The following is a 20,302-nucleotide window of genomic DNA, read 5'->3' as shown; positions in this document are numbered from 1 at the left end:
GTTGTTGAAGGTCTCAGGAGAACGTACAGTGCTGGTTTCACAGAAGCCCTGAGGTGAAGGAGGTGGCAGGCCTGGGTCTCCTGACTGTAGCCCCTGTCCCTGCACCGTCTGTGGCCTCAGCTTTTCCCTCAGTGCACTGCAGTGGCTAGAACTCTGCCCCCCGCCCCCGTTCCTTTTCTACAGGACAGCCTTTCAGTCAGGAGGACCACGCTCAGGACCCCTCGGTCCTTTCCTCTGAATGAAACACTCAGTCTCTCTGGTCATGCTTTATATGACAGGATTCCCGACCCTCTCTGGCTTCCTACACCTGCACTTTCTCCATGTTCAAGTATCTCCCATAAAATACAACGGCCACAACTGAGTAACAGGGACATTATCTCCCACCACGTGGAACATCGTTTGAGGGTTGCAAGCTGTTTGGACCCAGCGTTGTCTCAGCTTATATTTATTTAGAAAAGATACTAAGGACAGCATGCAATCTGAAATTGACTTGGTTTGGAAATAGGTATAATACATCGAACATTCAGATTTTTGAAAAGTAAAGACAACTATTATTCATACTAACAGAATGATGTAGTGATAAATATCTCAAAGGTTGGTTGTATTTGTGTATTGTATTTCTACATAATTTAGGGTTCGCAAACATGCCTGCCAGGACTCCCAAAACACTGGCATCCTGAGGCGCTTCAGTACATACAGGGCCCCACTTCCGGGGACTGAGATTGAGTTGCTCTGAAATGAGGCCTGGGCTTTGGAATTTTTGAAAGATCCCTAGTGATTTCAAAACACAGACAAGTTGGCCACAATTGAGTAACAGGGACATTATCTCCCACCATGTGGAAAATCGTTTGAGGGTTGCAAGTTGTTTGGACCCAGCGTTGTCTCAGCTTATATTTATTTAGAAAAGATACTAAGGACAGCATGCAATCTGAAATTGACTTGGTTTGGAAATCGGTATAATACATCGAAGATTCAGATTTTTGAAAAGTAAAGACAACTATTATTCATACTAACAGAATGATGTAGTGATAAATATCTCAAAGGTTGGTTGTATTTGTGTATTGTATTTCTACATAATTTAGGGTTCGCAAACATGCCTGCCAGGACTCCCAAAACACTGGCATCCTGAGGCGCTTCAGTACATACAGGGCCCCACTTCCGGGGACTGAGATTGAGTTGCTCTGAAATGAGGCCTGGGCTTTGGAATTTTTGAAAGATCCCTAGTGAGTGATTTCAAAACACAAGTGAACATCCATCGGTTACCTCCTGTATGCACCCCTGAGCCCACAGCCTAGGTATGTGTCTTGACTGGGAATCGAATGCAAAATCTTTTGGTGTACAGGATGATGCTCGAACCAAATGAGCCTCACCAGCCAGGGCTGTCTTTTCTTTATATGAAAAAATATAGTTACCCTCTTTTAACAGTTGTTAGATTTTCAGACCTGAAATCCGTTGGAATTTGACTAAATCACATGGATTGAAACATGAAAAGGCTTATTTTAACTGATTGCTGCAAACGCATGAATATTCCTCCTCACCTCAGTGTGGAAGATGTCATGTATACAAAACTTTCTTGAAAAACTACATTTCATTAAGGTACTAGAACGAGGATACAGGCTCACACTTTTTTCTGGGTGAAAGAAGGCATGAATATTCTGGCTTTGAGGTCTTAGTGCTGGCCTGAAAGCATCAGAGTGAGAGAGAGTAATACAGGACTTCTAATCATGCTAAGAATCTGACAGGATCATCTAACAGCATGTCAAACTCGTGGCCGGCGGGCTATATGCCTCATTTACTTAAGGCATGTGGCCCGCCAACCGTGAGTTTGACATGCTTGGCTGCATGTCTGACAGCCTCTCCATAGACAGATGATCTCTACAATAACTAAGGAGGAAAGAACACTAATCCATAAAAGCAGCCTCGGAGTCATTTATGCTTGTTCTTGGGCTCACTTACTTTAGAATAATATTGTTTAGCGGTTGCTTCATCCTTTGTGGTCCCCAAGCCAAGCTGTAGGCACCGGGCATGGTAGAAGGAGGCCATGGCCATGCCTCTGCTGATGAACTCCGGGAGACAGTCCGTGACCTGGGCTATCGTCGGGATGTCTTGCTCCTCATCGTAGTCGGCAACCCTGTTAGGACGTAAATTGTGAAATAAAAAGGATGTCAGTTATGGTTTACATTTTCACAAGCAACATGTCCACAAATTGTCCTTGTGTCTAAAATGATTTCCCCATTTCTACCTATTTAACAAAGTTGTTGTGCAGTGAAAGGGAAACAACATAGTTAATACCGGGAAGAGTGATTGCTTTACAGCTTCCCTGTGATTATTCTCCTTGGGCTCAATAACCTAGAAAATGACTAGAACAGAAAAGAAAGGTTGTTTCCTTATAATATTAATATTTTAAACTTAACATCACTGTAAATTTCAACAATGGGGAAAAAAGAGTACTTTCTATTTCTTTGGATCATGTATTTAAACATGGACCTTAAATTTGGACTTTACTCACATAAGACCAGAAAGCACATTAAAAAAAACTTGCACATCTATCTTTGGTTAAAAATGGTCAATAAAAATAATTCATTCTGGCCCTAGCTGGTTTGGCTCAGTGGATAGAGCGATGGCCTGCGGACTGAGAGTCCCAGGTTCGATTCCAGTCAAGGACACATGCCTGGGTTGCAGGCTCAATCCCTGGCCCTGGTCAGGGGTGCGGGGTGGGGGGGGGTACGGAAGACAACCAATCAATGTGTCTCTCACGTGGCTGTTTCTGTCTCTCTCCCTCCCACTCTCCCTAAAAATCAATGGGAAAGTATCCTTGGGTGAGGATTAACAACAACAAAATATAGCCCTAGCCAGTTTGGCTCAGTGGATAGAGCGCCAATCTGTGGACTAAAGGGTCTGGGTTCGATTTTGGTCATGGACACATGCCCAAGATTTGGGTTTAATCCCCAGTAGGGGGCGTGCAGGAGGCAGCTGATCAATGATTCTCTCATCATTGATGTTTCTATCTCTCCCTCTATGAAATCAATAAAAAGATATTTAAAAAATATAAGGGGACCACCTGCTTGTGCTGCTATTTAAAAAAAATTCATTCTGTGTAACCCAGACACAGATATGGAGAATTGTGTGAAAATGAGATCTAATCACGTTAACCCTAATGGTATGGAGAATAGGAATGTGGACAATAATGTGAAGTTTCAAAGATTTTAAGAACTTTGTAAAATCTTCATTTTAATCAAATGGGCACTTGGGGATTTGGGACATTGGTGATCACACCTGCTGTCTGGAAGCCAAGATGTTGGGAGGTGAGGGTAAAAGCAGCAGATTCATCCCCCATTGTCGTGGCTGCCTCCCGGGGGGCTGGGAGGGAAGGAGCCGTGGGCTCCATAGGGGCATTATTGGAGGGAAATGCATCAACATGGGCCTGTGCCACTCCAGGGGACAGCCACAGCTGTTTTTCCTGGTGTGTTGCTTTTGTACATGCTGGGTAAGTAAATGTAGGAAAATACATGGGCTCACAGAAAAGACAGTTCCACGTTTTATGGGAATTTCCAAATATTTTATCAGATGTATGTGTTGGGAGTCTTTTAACCATTATCCTTATTTTACAGCCCTAATCAAGCTATATTGCAATTACGTATTTAGAGAACCTGTGGCTAAGGATGCAGGAAGAAATGAATATTTAATATACATTTCTACTGTGCCAAGCCATGTTAAGTACTTTATATGCAATCTTTTTACAATCCTGCAGAAGTATGTTTTTCTTATAAATAAAGCAATTGATGCCCCCCAAAAGTTAAGAAACTTGCTGAAGCTCACTCAGCTGGTGTACAGAGCGAATACCACTGAAATCCTGAAAACCAATGGCACAGAATTGTACTATCCGATATGGGACTACTTAATTAAAATCCAGTGAAATGTACAAGTTCAGTCCTCAGTTGCACTAGCCACATTTCCAGCCCTCAATCGCCGTCATTTACAATATTGCAGCAAGTCCTACGGACACACCTGGCACAGAACGTACAGCCGGTGTTTCTGCGAACACCTTCACCCAGCTTGTTTACCTTTTGGAAAAGGCGACGCACTTCGTAAAGAACTTCATGTTGTAGTAATACTCCACGAGGTTCCCTTGGGCGTAGACATTTCCACGCTCCGCGGCTTCCCGCAAGCAGTACAGGGCAGCCTCCGTGTCCTGGTGGATGCCATGTCCGTACAAGTACATGAGCCCCAGGGCACCCTGGGACTCCAGGTTCCCATTGCCGCATGCTTCTGAATGCCAATAAAATGCCTTTACAAAAGCAGTTTCGTCTTGTTACTCACAAGGTGAAATTACAAGGGAATACCAGAAAGAAAAAAGTCTCTAATGATAAGATAGTACTGTTAATTCATCTCTAGGAAATAGTTCTAGCCCCTTGAAGGTATTTCAGGCTAGCATCAATTTCACGCCTTAGAGAGAGAGTGTGTGTAAGGTGAGCCCGCCTGACGACAGTGCAGGTGAATTCGGCTGTCTCGGGTTTCAGGATTTTCCGATTTTCCACCGGAAGGATCCAGAAGGTGGGAAACTGGAATGGTGTCTGCAGGGCTTCGAGACAAACCTGCTACTAGGCACAGCGGGGAGGGACAGCTGTTGACGCTCAGGAAGTCAGAGCTCAGGTGGATCGCCGAGATGGGGCTTTCAAGGTCAAAGGCAACCAAGGGTAAAGGCTGCATGGGGGCCAGAAACATCTGATCAATAGTCGGCTACGTGGATGTGAATTAGTTCAAAAACTAATTGGCTACTCAGTTGTCCAAGGAGGGTCTTAGATTGTTTTGTGCCTCTTAGAAGTAGGACTCAGCCCTACATTTCCTTTCCCTATGAGGTTTTTTGGAAAATATTTCAGTCATGGTGATGAGAGAAATTATAATTCCATAAAAATCTTAAATGGATTTAATTTTCAATTAGTTCTTAGTATATTTTACTTACTAGTATCATTGTTCCTCAAATCAAATGTCATCATTTATTCACACTAAAAAGGATTTGGGCTTTATTTCAGGACTCTCTCGAAGCTCTCATGGAGTAACAGTTTGTCTGTGTAGCTTTTATAGCATACCAATTCTCTCACAGCCGGGGTCCCCTTTGGGAGAGGCAGGAAGGTAGCATTCACATATGAGTGAAGGATGGAATGAGCTTTGAGATCTTAAAATTTACATTCTTTACATTTTAAAGAAATGTCAGAGAGATTCAAAACCGTATTCCTTATCACCCTCCTTTTAAAAGAGAAATAGTGAGACAGTCTAAATAGAATTCTAACTAACATTTAAACAGATCAGCGTTACCTTTTCTAGCTCTTTGGGTTCCTTCGTTGAATAATACAACCCTAGGATACTTTGAGCCTTCACACTGGCTTTTGGATTCCCATTGTCCGCAGCAAAGAGCCAAAGTCTGGAAGGGAAAGACAAGGCAAATGGTTATTTGTTTCAGCATATGATTAAGACAAACACTCATTCTCAGGTAAGTACCTCTCAGCGTCCTCAATTGATCGGTGAATGCCTTTGCCTTCGTAATAAGCTCTTCCAAGGTTGTAAGCAGCTGCAAATTGTAAGTGTCTTGCTTTGGGACATGGAGAATCAACTATTTTCTTCATATATTCCACTCCTTTTTCCTTCCACAAAGGAAAAGAACAAACAAAAAAACCCAGTTTTTAGTTTTACCCAAACTAAATTCTTTCTCCCAATAATGTTGTAAAGCATTCACCCTCTGATATGATATAATTCCTGACTCTGTTCCCACGCGGTGTGTTGTCCTGGGGTGTGCAGGGCTAGAAATAAGGAAAGAAGTAAAGGCCATCGCCTGGAAAGGCATCCCGGGAGCTCTGGGATATAAGGCAGTTCCCTCACTTCACAGCTTCCAGACTTGCATTACATTTCAATATGGTTTCCATTTTTCTCTCCTCCCTCCCAGCTTCTAGGCCTTATTCTGAATCAGCACAGTTCTTGGAATTGATCAAAGTGCAAAAACAGCTGTGATTTCTTTCACATTTGTAATTCTCACAGGATACGTGAGGCCCAAACAGATGCTGTCTTCTCCCTTCGAGCGCACTGTTCCCTAAGTGTGCCAGTGATAATGTACCTCCAATATGCTAATGTTCGTAAGACATCCACATAGTCACAGAGTGCGCAGGAGACAGCCTGCCCACCAGCAACGCAGCTTTCACCCTCCTAACATCCATCAGACACAAGCCTTGAAACACTGCCAAGAAAATAATACTTGACGATCAAATACGTGTTTATATATTGCAATATCCCTCACTGCTTTCTCAAAGTGCTGTTGCTGGCTATGTACCACAGTAGATGAGAAAATAAAGGTGTTTTACTTTTCGTGAGCCCCAGGTTATATGGATTTATTTTTGTGAGTGTATGAGGTAGGTATCTACCATTTTCCCTCCACCTGGATAGCAAGGACTTAATGGTAGCCAAGTGAAGTGGTGGTAAACCCTCCCATTGGTAGCGTTACATGGTTGCTTCTTCTTGCTGCTCAGTTCTTAGTTTAGGTGTCAGATAAAATGATGGGACCATACAGGGAGGAAAACTAATCCCAGAGCCAGTCTTCAGATTCATGTTAGGGAATGACCAATGGCCAAGAAATGGATAGAACTAGAAAAGCAATGAGCTGGTCTGAACGTAAAAGTAGGTACTTTGTGCTGGGGTGGAAAGTGAGTTGGGGAATGGAAATAATGCCAGCTCCACCTTTGAGCACTCTGGTACACTGGGAGGTTGGAGGGAGGGTTCTCTACTAGAGGGCTGCCTGTGGGACAACCACGTTCCTGATAAAGCAAGGAAATGAAGAAAGTAGTCTGAAGAAAGGCTGAGGATCTGGGGGCCTCTACTTGCCAAGCTGTAAGGCAGCTGGGAGAGGGAGAGGACAAGCAATATGGAGTCAAGAGTATGTAAGAAGACAGATGACCAGAGAGGCATACATTTCTGTGTGGTGGCCAATATAATAAAGCTGGGAAGCCTGGCAGACCTAGTGAAGTCAAGGTTCCACGTGGCATCCCGGTACCAAGTTCAGATGGAGACATGTGCTCTGGCCTCTCGAGGCCGAGTGAAGCCCACTGATGGCGGTGGTCAGGCGACAGGATCCCTGGTGAGGGTCTGGAATGGCAGTTACTGGTTTGGAACTAAAGACTTCACCAAGTAAATGGCCAAGTAGCTGGCTGTCCATGGGAACAGACCCAATTATGCCCCTTTCATCTTCCACATGGAAGTCTGTAAAAGTTTATAAAGATGGACAGGACATGATCAGATTTGAAATTTGAAAAGATGGCTTTGGCGGCTGTATGAATGAATTAGGGACAAGAGCAGAAGTTTTAAGGAAATACTTCCTAGTACTGTTTTTTAAAATTTTTAAAGGTTTTTATTATGAGTAAATATTGAGTTTTATGGAACTTTCAATATACTAAAACCATCATATGATTTCTTTTATTCAGGCTATTCAAGTGGTATATTATATTCATCGATTTTCTTATCAACAAATTATTAAATTTCTGGGCTAAATCTTACTTGGTTATTATATTCTTTTAATGGGCATTGATTTTGTTTCTGACAAAGGCAAATATTTTCTTATCCTAACAGCTGCCACCATAACTTTTCCTGGAGAGACGTGATCTTTCTCTAGGAAAGTTCTCTGAAAAGCTCCTGAGGCGATACCCTGATAGCAGCATTGTCAACACAGGCCCACAGTTAATTAGTCAACACTGGAGGCTCCGCTGTGGGTCAGACACGGGTGTAAATCCCGGGGGATTCGGCAGTGAGGAAATAGACAAAACCGCCTAATTTTAAGGAGCTTACATTCCAATAGGGAGAAGGAAGTTAAGCAGTAACAACGGAGACCATCATCAAGTCTGTGAAGAATGGCCACAGAAAACCTTTCAGAGGAAGTGCATGGAACAGTGACCTGAATGAAAGGAAGGCAGACGAAGAGGTGACTAAACGACGTCGTGTGAGAAAATGGGATAAATTCATTTGGGGATCAGCAAAGGAGAGGGTTAAGGGAGAAGACACAGAAAGGGGAAACGGTGGGGTGGGAAGAGTCCTCAGCAAGTTGAAGAATCCTGTGAGGTGGGGCAGCCAGTGAGAGGTGCTCGATAGATGGCAACTGAAATGACTGATGAGCAAGTTCAAGTTGTTCACTATGTGGGATCCGGTGTGGTCCCCCATGTTAGAAGCAATGCTACAAGCACAATCCTGTTTTATGCGATCATCAAAGACAACAGGCAGTGACCTATGGCAGGGCAGAGATAACGGTATGGCCACAAAGATGAAGAGTATAGAGTAAAAATTTGGGAAGAAGAAGAAAAGCAGAAGTGACTGTGAGAACATAAACCTGAATATTTTAGATCAATTTTGAAGCTCTGATTATTTAAATCTTAAGGAATGAGTGAAATTGTCATCACATAACTTATTTTTTTTTTTGGGTGGGAGCATTGTTTAATATGATTTTCTTTGTGCTCAAACATATATGCCTAGTATATTTTCAATTTTGATATCTCAAACAAGGAGTCTTAAAATTTCATGTTAGGAATTTTATGGTGTGGATGCTGCATAGTTTATAAAACTTACCTATTATATACTAACTATTATCTATCATGTCTAGAAATTAAATTTAATATTTTGTAAACTTATTTTTTAGCACATTTCCTTCATGTGGTCTGATGCTATGACATCTGGCACATATAGGCTCTGAATTATGATTTTCATATTAAACAGAGCTTTATTGCTATGGGATTATAATTTCTACACTAAGTTTTAATGTGTTTCTATGCTTCTTTGAACATCTTTGTTGATGCACTAAAAAAATACATGTCATTTTCTTAAGTACATATTTACTCTCTCTTAAGGAAATTTAGATTAATTACATTTGTCTGATGGCTGCAATAATTATGAGTTTCTTTCTTTTTATATAAAATGTTTAAACATTTTAAAGTAGAAAAGATATACAACAAAAATTTGTATAACTACCATATAAATTATCAGTAATATTTTGCTATATTTGCTTCTATTTTTTTTGCTTTGTTTCAAGTTATCTGCAGATGTAAATATCAGTACAGTTCACACCTAAATATTTCAGTATGCTTTACAAGAGAAGTTCTTCTGTACAAATACCAGATGTGTCACTTCTAAATAATGTTATATAAAATTTTTTTATACAAATTTATTGCATGGGGCACTTCATGATAGCACATAATTTAAAATAATAACAATGTTTGTATTTGATGGCAGAATTTGTAATGATCCTATTTTTTGCTTATTTTCTAGCTTTTTTTTCTCCATGTTTATGTAGCTTTGAAAATACAGGAAAGCATATTAAAAGAGAAAATTATTGGCATCTAATGGTAGCAAGAAGGAGGAGCAAAAAAGAAATTTTGTTTTTCACACAAATGAAAAATGACTAGTGCTATCCTTTGAATGCTAAAAGGTTAGAGATTACTGAACTAAAAGGATAGAAATGTATGATTAAAATGTGAATAATTTCAATTGTATCAGATAATCCATTAACAATGAAATCTTAAACACTGCGAACAAATCAATAACTTACAGCTTTTACAGCTGTCCCCAGCCCATCATAATACATTACGCCCAGCTGGTAAATTGCTTGATGATCATGGTCCTTGATTTCTTCAAACTGTTCTAATGCTTCTTCATACCATCCCTGCAAGCTCACAGGAAATACTGAATTATTATTATCTTAAAGTAATCCCAGTTATTTAATTCCCACCCAAATCTAGCCAGTAGCACCAAATAAACCAAGAAAAGACAGCCACAAATTTATGGACTTTGCAAGTTAAGTCACTGACAACAGTCAACACACTATAAAGTCAATTAAATAGACCTAAACATGGCAACTGAGGGAAGTGACCAGTAGGAATTTAGGTAAGATTCTCTTTGGCTTTCACTCTTACTCTTGCCTATTGCCAATCCTCTCTTGAAATGACAGCTTAGCCAACTGCTCGATCTAGCCTGCCACCTCCCCCGCCACTCCTGAAGTCTGAGAAATATCAGAGCTGGGACCAAAGCCTTGGAGAAGATTTGAGACATCCTATCTAATAAAAGGGTAATATGCAAATTAACTGTCACTCCGCCACAAAGATGGTGGCGCACATAGCCACAAGATGGCGGCACCCAGTCCCCTCAGCCTTACCGCTGGCATGTCCGGTCCTGTCAGCCCTGCTTGCCCCTCACCGAGAGCAGACACCAGGGCCCTACTTGCCCCTGGCCACAGAGGCGAGCCAGAGAGCAGACAGGCAGGCAGGTCCGCAGAGAGCAGAGAACCACGGGGAGCGGGCCTAAGCTGTCAGTAGGACATCCCCTGAGGGTTCCCAGATTGGAGAGGGTGCAGGTCGGGCTGAGGGACCCACCCCCCCTGCACGAATTTCGTGCACTGGGCCTCTAGTTGTAGTATAAAATCCATTCTTACACTATAAATTAAAAATCTGTTTCTATTTTTGCCCCAAATATTTAATATCATCTATAAAACATTTTCATGTTCATAGTAACTGACGACCCTGATTCTTACCTTGTACTTAAGGGTAGTTTATATGTTCCTCTACACCAGAGGTCGCCAACCGGTGGTCCGTGAGGTCCGAAAGGTTGGCGGCCGCTGCTCTACACAGAGTAAGGAGGGAACTGCCCTCTGTCCACATTATGCTGACGTACCCTGCGGGTAGGTCAAGAAGGGACTGTACAGGCTATCACTTGAGAATATACAATAAAAATTTGCATAACTGCCACATAAATTCTTAGTAATAACATTTTGCTACCTTGGCTTCATCTATTTTTTTAATAGTAGTGAATATCCTTATGAAGGACATTGGCTGTTATTAAACATCCACTATTATTATGGCTCATGTCCTTCAGTTTTGCGGTTTTCCAGCTGAGAAGACATGGAAAAACAAGCGTGTGATTCTCGAAAATTAACTGCCTCCCATACTTCCTATAAAAACCCACATGTTCTGTATCATCACTTTAAGGCTCCTTGGCAGTTAGACAAATCCGGTAACAAACATGCTATGGTGTGAGGGACTAATATGGGATTTTATATTTTAATCCACCATGAAAACGCCTCATACTAAAGAATTAATTATTTGTAGTGGTAGAAAGAGAGCCTTTTACTGAATTGGAAGGTCATTATTAAGAAGAGCAGGCCAGAGAAAAACAGCTTTTGGAAAACACAAAAATAATTAAATTTCTCTTTTCATAAACTGTCATTAATCAACCAATTGATAAAAATTAACAAAAACTACCCCAAAATCCTAACAAATTTATTTATTTTAAAGAGCACATATCAATGAGTAAATGACTGAGCTGTTAAGACTAATTTTCCTTTCTGGCTAATGTTGGGCTTAGATGTGAGAGGGCTGGAAAAGTTAGACTATGCAAAGGAAAGTAAGAAAGTTCTTTCGGTTTCCATTATTTTAAATACCATATATAGCTGGAAGATCTCAAATAAACACTTTCAACCCAAACTTCTCCTTCGAGAACATGTAAGTTTCTACTTTGAAATCTGTCTACTTGGATGACTACTGGGCATTTTAAACATAACATGTCCAAAAACTGAACTCTTGGTCATCACCTCAATACTCACTCTTCTCCAGTCTCTGTTTTTCAGTCCATTAATACCACTGTCTGTGTCTCCAGAATAAATTCAGGACCCAGCTCCACTGCTACAACTCTGGTCAAGATTACCAACCTCTCTTGCCTGAACTAGTGTAATTTCACCCTGAACTAGTTCTATGCCTGCCTTCTAATCCGTTTACCACAGACTGAAGACCCTCCAATGGCTTCTTACTACATTTTAAGCAAAGCTCATCTAGAGCCATCTCTGCCTTGCTTATTCCACATCGGTCTCCTTTAGATCTCAAAACTTCCTCATCAATGAAATGTGTTGTTTGTTCTCTCTCTGGAACACACTTCCACTGGCTTTTTGCATTGTGTTTCCTTTTCTGCAAATGTTAGTTTCAACAACAGGTCTTTCCACCCTATGCCTAAGTTATTCTCTATTGTTGTATGCAGTTAATTCCTTTCACAGTACTTGTCATTTATCAACCAATTGATAAAAATTAACAAAAACTACCCCAAAATCCTAACAAATTTATTTATTTTAAAGAGCACATATCAATGAGTAAATGACTGAGCTGTTAAGACTAATTTTCCTTTCTGGCTAATGTTGGGCTTAGATGTGAGAGGGCTGGAAAAGCTAGACTATGCAAAGGAAAGTAAGAAAGTTCTTTCTGTTTCCATTATTTTAAATACCATATATAGCTGGAAGATCTCAAATAAACACTTTCAACCCAAACTTCTCCTTCGAGAACATGTAAGTTTCTACTTTGAAATCTGTCTACTTGGATGACTACTGGGCATTTTAAACATAACATGTCCAAAAACTGAACTCTTGGTCATCACCTCAATACTCACTCTTCTCCAGTCTCTGTTTTTCAGTCCATTAATACCACTGTCTGTGTCTCCAGAATAAATTCAGGACCCAGCTCCACTGCTACAACTCTGGTCAAGATTACCAACCTCTCTTGCCTGAACTAGTGTAATTTCACCCTGAACTAGTTCTATGCCTGCCTTCTAATCCGTTTACCACAGACTGAAGACCCTCCAATGGCTTCTTACTACATTTTAAGCAAAGCTCATCTAGAGCCGTCTCTGCCTTGCTTATTCCACATTGGTCTCCTTTAGATCTCAAAACTTCCTCATCGATGAAATGTGTTATTTGTTCTCTCTCTGGAACACGCGTCCACTGGCTGTTTGCATTGTGTTTCCTTTTCTGCAAATGTTAGTTTCAACAACAGGTCTTTCCACCCTGTGCCTAAGTTATTCTCTATTGTTGTATGCAGTTAATTCCTTTCATAGTACTTTTCCTTATTTTTAATTATACATATATTCATTTTCTTCCCCTTCTGGACTGTAACCTTTGTGAAATGGGGACCATTCTGATTCCCTCTTCATTTTATAGCACATAATAGCGAAGCCTTATGAAGCACTTATTAGGTGCCAGGCCCTGTTTTACAATTAATACATCCTCACAACAGTTCTATGAAACACACATTATTACCCCCCTTTTACAGATGAGAAAACTGAGGCACCAAGAGGTTAAGGATTTGTGCCCAAGGATAAGCAATTAAAAAGCAATAGAGCCGGGTTTAAGAGATCAACCGAAGGACTTGTATGCATGCATATAAGCATAACCAATGGACACAAGACACTGGGGGGTAGGGGAAGCCAGGGGAAGGTCAAGGAGGGGGAGAAAAAAAAAAAAAAGGAGACATATGTTGTACTCTTTGTAATACCTTAAGCAATAAAACAAATTTTTTTAAAAAAAGCAATAGAGCCATATTCAAACCTATGTGCAAAGCTAAGAGATCCTTCACTTAACCGTTATGTTGTGCTATTCTCAGTTACAGGGGCACGACTGGTCCTCAACAAATACTTGTTGCCAGAATGAATGAAGGAGCCATCAAAAGATTAGAGAGTAAGTGGGGTATAGGTGAATAGCTGCCCAAATATTCAATGGATGGTGAGGGATTAGAGACAGCTGTTCCCTTTCACACCTTCCCTCAGGTTCAGTGAAGAACTAAAGCTGTATTACTGACATTGGAGTGAAAATATTTTAGATGATATTAGATATTTTGGGCAAAAATATAAATATTAGATTTTTAATTTTATACCAAAACTAGAGGCCTGGCACATGAAATTCGTGCATGGGTACGGTCCCTAGGCCTAGCCTGCGATCAGGGCCATCTTCCCTGGCTGCTGGCAGCCAGCCCCACCCCCTGCCGCCATCCACCCCTGGTTTCCCGTTTGCCAATCGGAGCCTGCTGGCCCAGGGAAGGGACCAAGAGGTTGGCTGGCAGGCCCCGATCGGTTGATCAGAGCCTGCGGGCTGGGGGAAGCTCCTGCATTGAGCATCTGCCCCCTGGTGGTCAGTGCGTGTCATAGCGACCGGTAGTTCCGCTGTTCGGTTGATTTGCATATTACCCTTTTATTATATAGGATGTCTCCTATAAATGACTTTCATTAGAATGTCTTTATGGAGAAAGCCCAGATAGCTCCTTAAACTGATACCAGCATATCACACTTGAAGCCACAACTGTAATCTGTGGAATTTGACAGAATTTCCCTGATATTACAAAGGAAGGAACTGTAGGAGATATTTTGCTATGAGGATCTAACAGCAACATTAAATGAAATAAAAGCAAATAAACAAAGACTGATACCTCTTCGAAATATAGTTGACCTCGCAGGAAATAGGCCATAGCATCCCCTCTTACTATTCTTTCCTTCAAGAGCTGCAATGCCTGATCCACCAAACTAGCATGGCTGTAACGGTCTGATTTAAGAAAGGTAAAGAATTATAACTTTAACACAATATGAATTTTCTCTCTTCAAGTCACCAATTATACAGAATTCATCTGACACTTTACACTAGTTTCCTTCCTAGTCCTCATTCCTCCTTGGCTAAAGGAGAAAGTATTATCATGGGCCCTAACACCAGGCCTCATACAATCAAGAAGTACCTGTTGGTTGGTTTTCAGAGTAACCCAGTTTACCACTAGGAGGAGCTCTAGCAAGCAGTCTGTGTGCAATTCTTTGGGCAAAGTCATCCATGGGCGAGTGAAATTCTTCATCTGAGGCTTCATTAGAGCTATTCTAACCAAATGAGCTAACCATCCCCAATTTAATTTTTTAAAAGACCATAGAAAAAAATGGTAGCTTTAAAGGCCAATTTCAAGTAAAGTATGGCATTGTCCTCCTTAACAGACAAGCCATCTGGCTTCCCTTTTCCAGAAGAGGGTCCTAAACCCCTGAATGTAAACTCAGGCTCGGGCTCCGTGAAACTTCCCTGCTGATGATTTGCTAACCAGATGCGTGAAACCGCCGCAATTTCGCATATTCCTACGGGAAAGCTCGAAAGGACTGTAAAGTTAACCCCCGCCTTGACAGCAGTAAGACTCCTATTTCTTGTCTCTTTTTTCTCTGGTGTACCGATTAGCTTTTAGTGAAAATATTATCAGAATTTGTACCAGTCTTGTCCTTTGTGCATTGGAAGAAGCTGTAGTTCCTGGCAGCATCCTGGGATAGAGAGGTATAGAGGGGGTCCTCGGGCAACTTTTCACTGGTCAACTGCATCCTGTTTCCACGTGTATTCTGTAAAGGAACATAAAAAATAAGACAGAAATATCTTCCTCCAGAAAAACTTGAAAAGACACTCCCATCCCCACTTGGCACTCATGAAAAGCAACCTCCCCACCTTTCTCGGGGTAGGGCACCAAACTACCAGCCCTGGTGGTGAATATTCCTTCTTAGGAAACCAGGGCCCTGTGTAGCTATGAGAAGAAGCACAGTCATCCTCCATGCCTGTCTCCACAGCATGGGATCGATGATGAGAGCTCTCTGCACATTCTCTGAGTTTACCTGCTGCAACGGGTCACCTCCCCCGCCACAGCTGCTGCCACTAGTAGGACTTGGTGACACTGCCCACAGATATAGTTCTTGTGCTCTAGTACCTTCCTATTGCCCTGTATCTGAATCTCATCAGGCTAATAACCCATTTCACACCAAAGCATTTGTCTGTTCTACCTGGGAATACGCTTTATTTTAGCTGTGTTGCTCAGTTTCATCTTCCTGTCTGCATTGGATTGCCATGCTGTAAGACAGATCGCGGTTCAATGGAAAATCAGAGCCTTCATAAAAAATGTAGGGGCCACCTCATCTGGGATGAAGGAGTCCAGGTTGGCCTAGGCTGAGGATAGTGAGACCGCAAACTCGGTTGTTGCTATGCTTTTTGTTTACTCCTCCGCATTCTATAGTTACAGCTGGCCTTCACCAATCAGGAGCAAGCTTCCAGTGGAGGTTCCTGATTGGTGGTGAAGAGCACTCAGCAACCCTTTAGTGCAGTGGTTCTCAACCTTGGCTGCACATTAGAATCACCTGGGAATCTTTTTAAAATCCTGATTTCTGGGCCTCATCCTCCGGGGAAATTCTTTCTTTGTTACTAATGTTGTGGCCCCACCCCATAACAAAGAAATAGACTTTCCGGAGGATGAGGCCCAGAAATCAGGATTTCAAAAAGATTCCCAGGTGATTCTAATGTGCAGCCAAAGTTGAGAACTACTGCTTTAGTGTGATTGGAAAGTTCCATTTCTACAATTTTATGACACTATTTTGGATAATAAATTGCTTCATTAATGAGAAGGAAGTGGCCCTAACTGGTTTGGCTCTCTATCCCTCTCCCTTCCTCTCTGTAAAAAAAATCAATAAAATATATTTTTTTAAAAATGAGAAGGAAGTGCAGGAAAGGGAGATAATTCAGTATATTAGGCAGGGAAAAGCAATTAAGTATCTGTGATTTTGGAATAGTCACTTAATACTTTTAAGAGGCAATTTCCTCACCTGTAGTTTGGATTATCAGTAGTTTGAACTAGAGGATTTCAAAATGTCTGATCCTAGATATGCAACATTCTTTAGGAAAGAAGAGCAAGAGGTGAAGTGACCTTCTCACCACTTCATGTCAGCGGTGCACACTATTAACGTGACTGATCACTGAATGAGAGAGAAACATCGATCAGCTGCCTCCTGCACATCTCCTACTGGGGATGTGCCCGCAACCCAGGTACATGCCCTTGACCGGAATCGAACCTGGGACCCTTCAGTCCGCAGGCCAATGCTCTATCCACTGAGCCAAACCGGTTTTGGCGTCACTTAATATTTTTAAGAGGCAATTTTCTCACCTGTAGTTTGGATTATCAGTAGTTTGAACTAGAGGATTTCAAAATGTCTGATCCTAGATATGTAACATTCTTTAGGAAAGAAGAGCAAGAGGTGAAGTGACCTTCTCACCACTTCATGTCAGCGGTGCACACTATTAACGTGACTGATCACTGATGATGTGCACAATTATCTGGCCAAGGCAGTGTTTCACAGGTTTCTCTGCTATAAAACTACTTTTTCCCCCTTCCCATGCTCTACTCTTTGGGAGCAAGTCATTATGTGTAACCCACACTCCAGAGGGCAAGGAGGGGTAGGATTCTCGCCACTTCCTGGAGTGGGGAGTGTCTACATGAAGAGTTTGGAATTCTTTTGTGAGGAAGAGTTGTCTTTTCGCTCTCATTTCTTTATCGATTCAATCATTTATATCAGTATAGACTTAAGGATATCTATTTTATTGAATTATAATCCAACAGTACATTATTGCGTTGTCCACATTGCTTTGGACAGTGGGAGCTCTTTTAGGTTGACTTCTGTGACCCTTTGACCTTCCTGGACTACCTCACAAATGCTTCCTCAGTCTTCAAGACAGTCCATTTGGTCACTTAGTCAGCTGTTGGAAGCTACCCATTGTCTTCACTATCAGAGAAGTGTAAACAAGGAGCCCGCAACGCTGGAGAACCTTGAGCCCTGGCAAGGGCCAGAGCTATGCACCAATTATTTAGTCGCAGAGTAAATCTTTACGAATACTTATTGACCTTTAAGATACTTTGTCTGTTACTGGAATTGCCTGCCTAAGGGCTATATGTGCATCCAAAATTGAATAAAAGGTTGGCAAGGCCTGGGCACCAGTGGAAGTCCTTCCCCTTGTGTTGGGCTTCCTGCCTAGCCCCCATATTTCCAAATTATTATGTCTTGTCTTGTCTCTGTCATTTGTGTGCAGCCCTTCTCCAGATCCCGAACCCTGAACCACTTGGGACATGGCTCGCACAGTCAGCATTCAATATATTTTTTAAAACTCTCACTCTAAATGACATCCTCCTTCTGGAAACATACTTACCTGCAAATTAAACTTAAGTGAAACTATCACTGCTTAGAAGAGTGCCTGTTGTGAATATGCATCTTAGACCATCTTCCTTTTAAGAAAATTGATCCCACTGGTTTCATGTTTACTAAAAACTCCAGTTACTTCCCAATAAAACACTGTCCTCTGTGGAGAGTGACTATAGTGTTTGGACAGGTTCAAGCTTTGGACTAATGAGAGGGCATGGTCCTCTCATGGCAAAGCCACGTGCAAGTCCCAGCTTGGAGGGCAAAGCTCTCCCAGCACAATTATAGCCAAAGGCTACGGTGGTAAGCTTGACCTACGGTCTGAACCTGTGGTCCCAGGTAGATGAGTGATGTGGGCTTGATAGAGTTCAGGTGCATGTAACTGAGTAGATTTGAAAAGCACGAGAATGTTGTAAACATCTTGACCACGCCCTTACTTTGCCTCCTGGAATCTGGCTATAAAATGAAGACACAGCTTTCAGGGTGTGGCACTGTTGTTAGCGTTCCATCAGAGAGGACAATGTCCACCCAGACCCAGCTTTCTTCTTCCGTCTGTCTTTTCTCAATCCTTCACCACCCCCTCTCAGACTCACCAAACCTGGCTGAGCTGGCTCGGCACAGTCCTCAAGTACTGATTCTGCTCCACCAGCTTTCTTCAGTTCTTGAAAAGCTTTTGGGTCCATTACTAAGGGTAAGCCAGCTATCCAGATAACACAAATATTTTTTTCTGAAACAATATGAGCAATAGAGATGTACACAGTGAGTAAAGGGAGAAAAGCTTTAAAAACTACTCACAAAATTCCCTTTCCTTGTAAAGCTTACATATGTACCAGGAAGTTAATAATTATCAGACTTAATGCATGTTTTAAAGGAAAAGGATGTAATAGGGAGGCACATTTATCACACAGATATCCCATTATATGTTAACTGCAGTCCACTGTTAGACAGACATGAGCAGAGCAAGGATAATGGGCCAGGAAGAGAAACTCACCAGGGCAGAAAGCCCTGGATGCCTAGCAAGGGGCAAAACTGGGAAAACAAGAACCTCGTCTCCAGGGTAACCTATCCTCCCCTAGCATATCACTGGTCATGCGGTTTAGACCCCCTGACTTTTTCCTCCCTAAAGATAACATCTAGGCCTCCATTGCATTTCAGCTCCAGGCGCAGAAAAGCAGCAAAACCAGGTAAGTGACACGGAGGCTGCTTCAGGACCAGCTACAGTGGAGATGAAGACCCTGAAAGAGCACACCAGGAACCCTCCACGGAGCACGTCCATGCCATTCCCTTCCCCCTCTCCTTGCCCCACAGGCACATATCCCCCACCCTCTAAGGGACCCCATGAGACTTGCAACCAGGGGAGCGATGAGCAGCGGCAGCTCGTCCTGGGCTAACCCCCCTGAACCTGCCTCCATGGCCCCCTGTTCTCTGACTTCCCAGTGAGCCAAAGCAGCCCTTTCCTGTTGCTTCTTCTATGCCCTTCCTTGTTGCACTGTCCTAAGTACGTTTTTGCTGCCATCATGGACCCAATACTCTGGGGCTCAGTGCTTGTAGCCCTACCCTTTGGCTATCCCCATCCCCCAGGCCCCTTTCCTTAAATAAATTCAGTTTATCTTTATTCACTGCCTGCTGTGGCTATTTAGCCTGCCCGAGCCTCACCGTCGCACACGTTTAGAATTCTAAGAACTTACCTTGCATTAGTTAGGAATTCCTGAAAGGGAATATCTGTGCAACCCTGAAGATTAATTATATGCTTTAAAAAAAGGGCTTACCTAATTGATAAACACTTGTCCATATTGCCAAAGGCAAATTGGCAACAGGGACCCGTGTTCTCCCCTGACAGCAGTATCTTTGCAGGGCCATTCTTTAAATCGCATAAAAAGGTATCGTGACTTGCTTAAATAAAAAACATACAGAACAAAAGCATGGCTCTATGTAGATGTTTGAACATAAATATATACCCACATTTACGTCCAAGTACACATAGGAATAAAAATGTTTAAAACTACCCCTTGGGTCAGTGCATCAGTAGAGTAATATAAATGTATTACTGCAAAAACCACTTTATGGCTTATTACAAAATAAACGATATACTGCAACCAAAATTGCAACTAAAAGGGCGCTTATCTTTAGAGGACAATGAGCTTGTCCTTAGAAGCATAATCATAAGCCTGTCTATTTTTCAGTCCTGCTCTCAAAGCTATGGGTAGAGAGAAAGGACTCGCTCAAGGCTTTTGTAGGGAGAGGAAGCATACGGCTGGCTGGAGCTTTAGTTTTTAGCTAGATTACTCTGAAAACAAAACGTGCTTAGGAAAAGATAATAATCCATTTCACATTGAGCGCAAATATAAGAGATTCTACATGTGCTCAATGGCTACAGTTTGAAGTCAGGAAGTCCGTTTCTGAAGTTTTACCAAAAAAAAAAAAAAGGAATGACTTAAGCTAATGATTTGTTTATAAATTTAAGTATAAAGAGCTTCCGGAGAGCCAGGTCCCCAGCCCCCTC

At 41.9% G+C, this 20,302-nt stretch overlaps 1 protein-coding gene and 1 long non-coding RNA gene across 4 annotated transcripts in view; one reads left to right on the top strand and one right to left on the bottom strand.

Moving 5' to 3' along the window:
• Window positions 1-19,913, bottom strand: part of LRP2BP (LRP2 binding protein) — a 27,691-nt gene extending 7,778 nt beyond the window's left edge. Inside the window, exons 1-9 of one of the 3 annotated variants that reach the window (XM_005883841.2) lie at window positions 19,569-19,913; window positions 18,393-18,526; window positions 15,066-15,189; window positions 14,259-14,371; window positions 9,575-9,688; window positions 5,500-5,642; window positions 5,317-5,422; window positions 4,065-4,288; window positions 1,957-2,131 (exon numbers count right to left, since the gene is read on the bottom strand). In XM_005883841.2, coding sequence (XP_005883903.1) covers window positions 1,957-2,131; window positions 4,065-4,288; window positions 5,317-5,422; window positions 5,500-5,642; window positions 9,575-9,688; window positions 14,259-14,371; window positions 15,066-15,189; window positions 18,393-18,526; window positions 19,569-19,659 — 1,224 coding nt within the window. In that variant the 5' untranslated portion in view covers window positions 19,660-19,913. Of the gene's footprint in view, window positions 1-1,956; window positions 2,132-4,064; window positions 4,289-5,316; window positions 5,423-5,499; window positions 5,643-9,574; window positions 9,689-14,258; window positions 14,372-15,065; window positions 15,190-18,392; window positions 18,527-19,487; window positions 19,536-19,568 lie in introns of those variants that run through there. The other 2 variants (XM_005883839.2, XM_005883840.2) reach the window with 2 other exon arrangements.
• LOC106724351 lies at window positions 12,296-13,571 on the top strand. The gene is made up of 3 exons (XR_001360114.1): window positions 12,296-12,349; window positions 12,461-12,574; window positions 13,440-13,571. It is a non-coding gene; the product is annotated as an uncharacterized LOC106724351 (long non-coding RNA).
• Window positions 19,914-20,302: the final 389 nt, after the last annotated feature.

Source organism: Myotis brandtii, unplaced genomic scaffold, assembly GCF_000412655.1.
Source record: "Myotis brandtii unplaced genomic scaffold, ASM41265v1 scaffold802, whole genome shotgun sequence".
Taxonomy (NCBI): Eukaryota; Metazoa; Chordata; class Mammalia; order Chiroptera; family Vespertilionidae; genus Myotis; species Myotis brandtii.
Note: the sequence above shows the minus strand (reverse complement) of the source record. Positions and strands in the feature narration are given on the sequence as shown.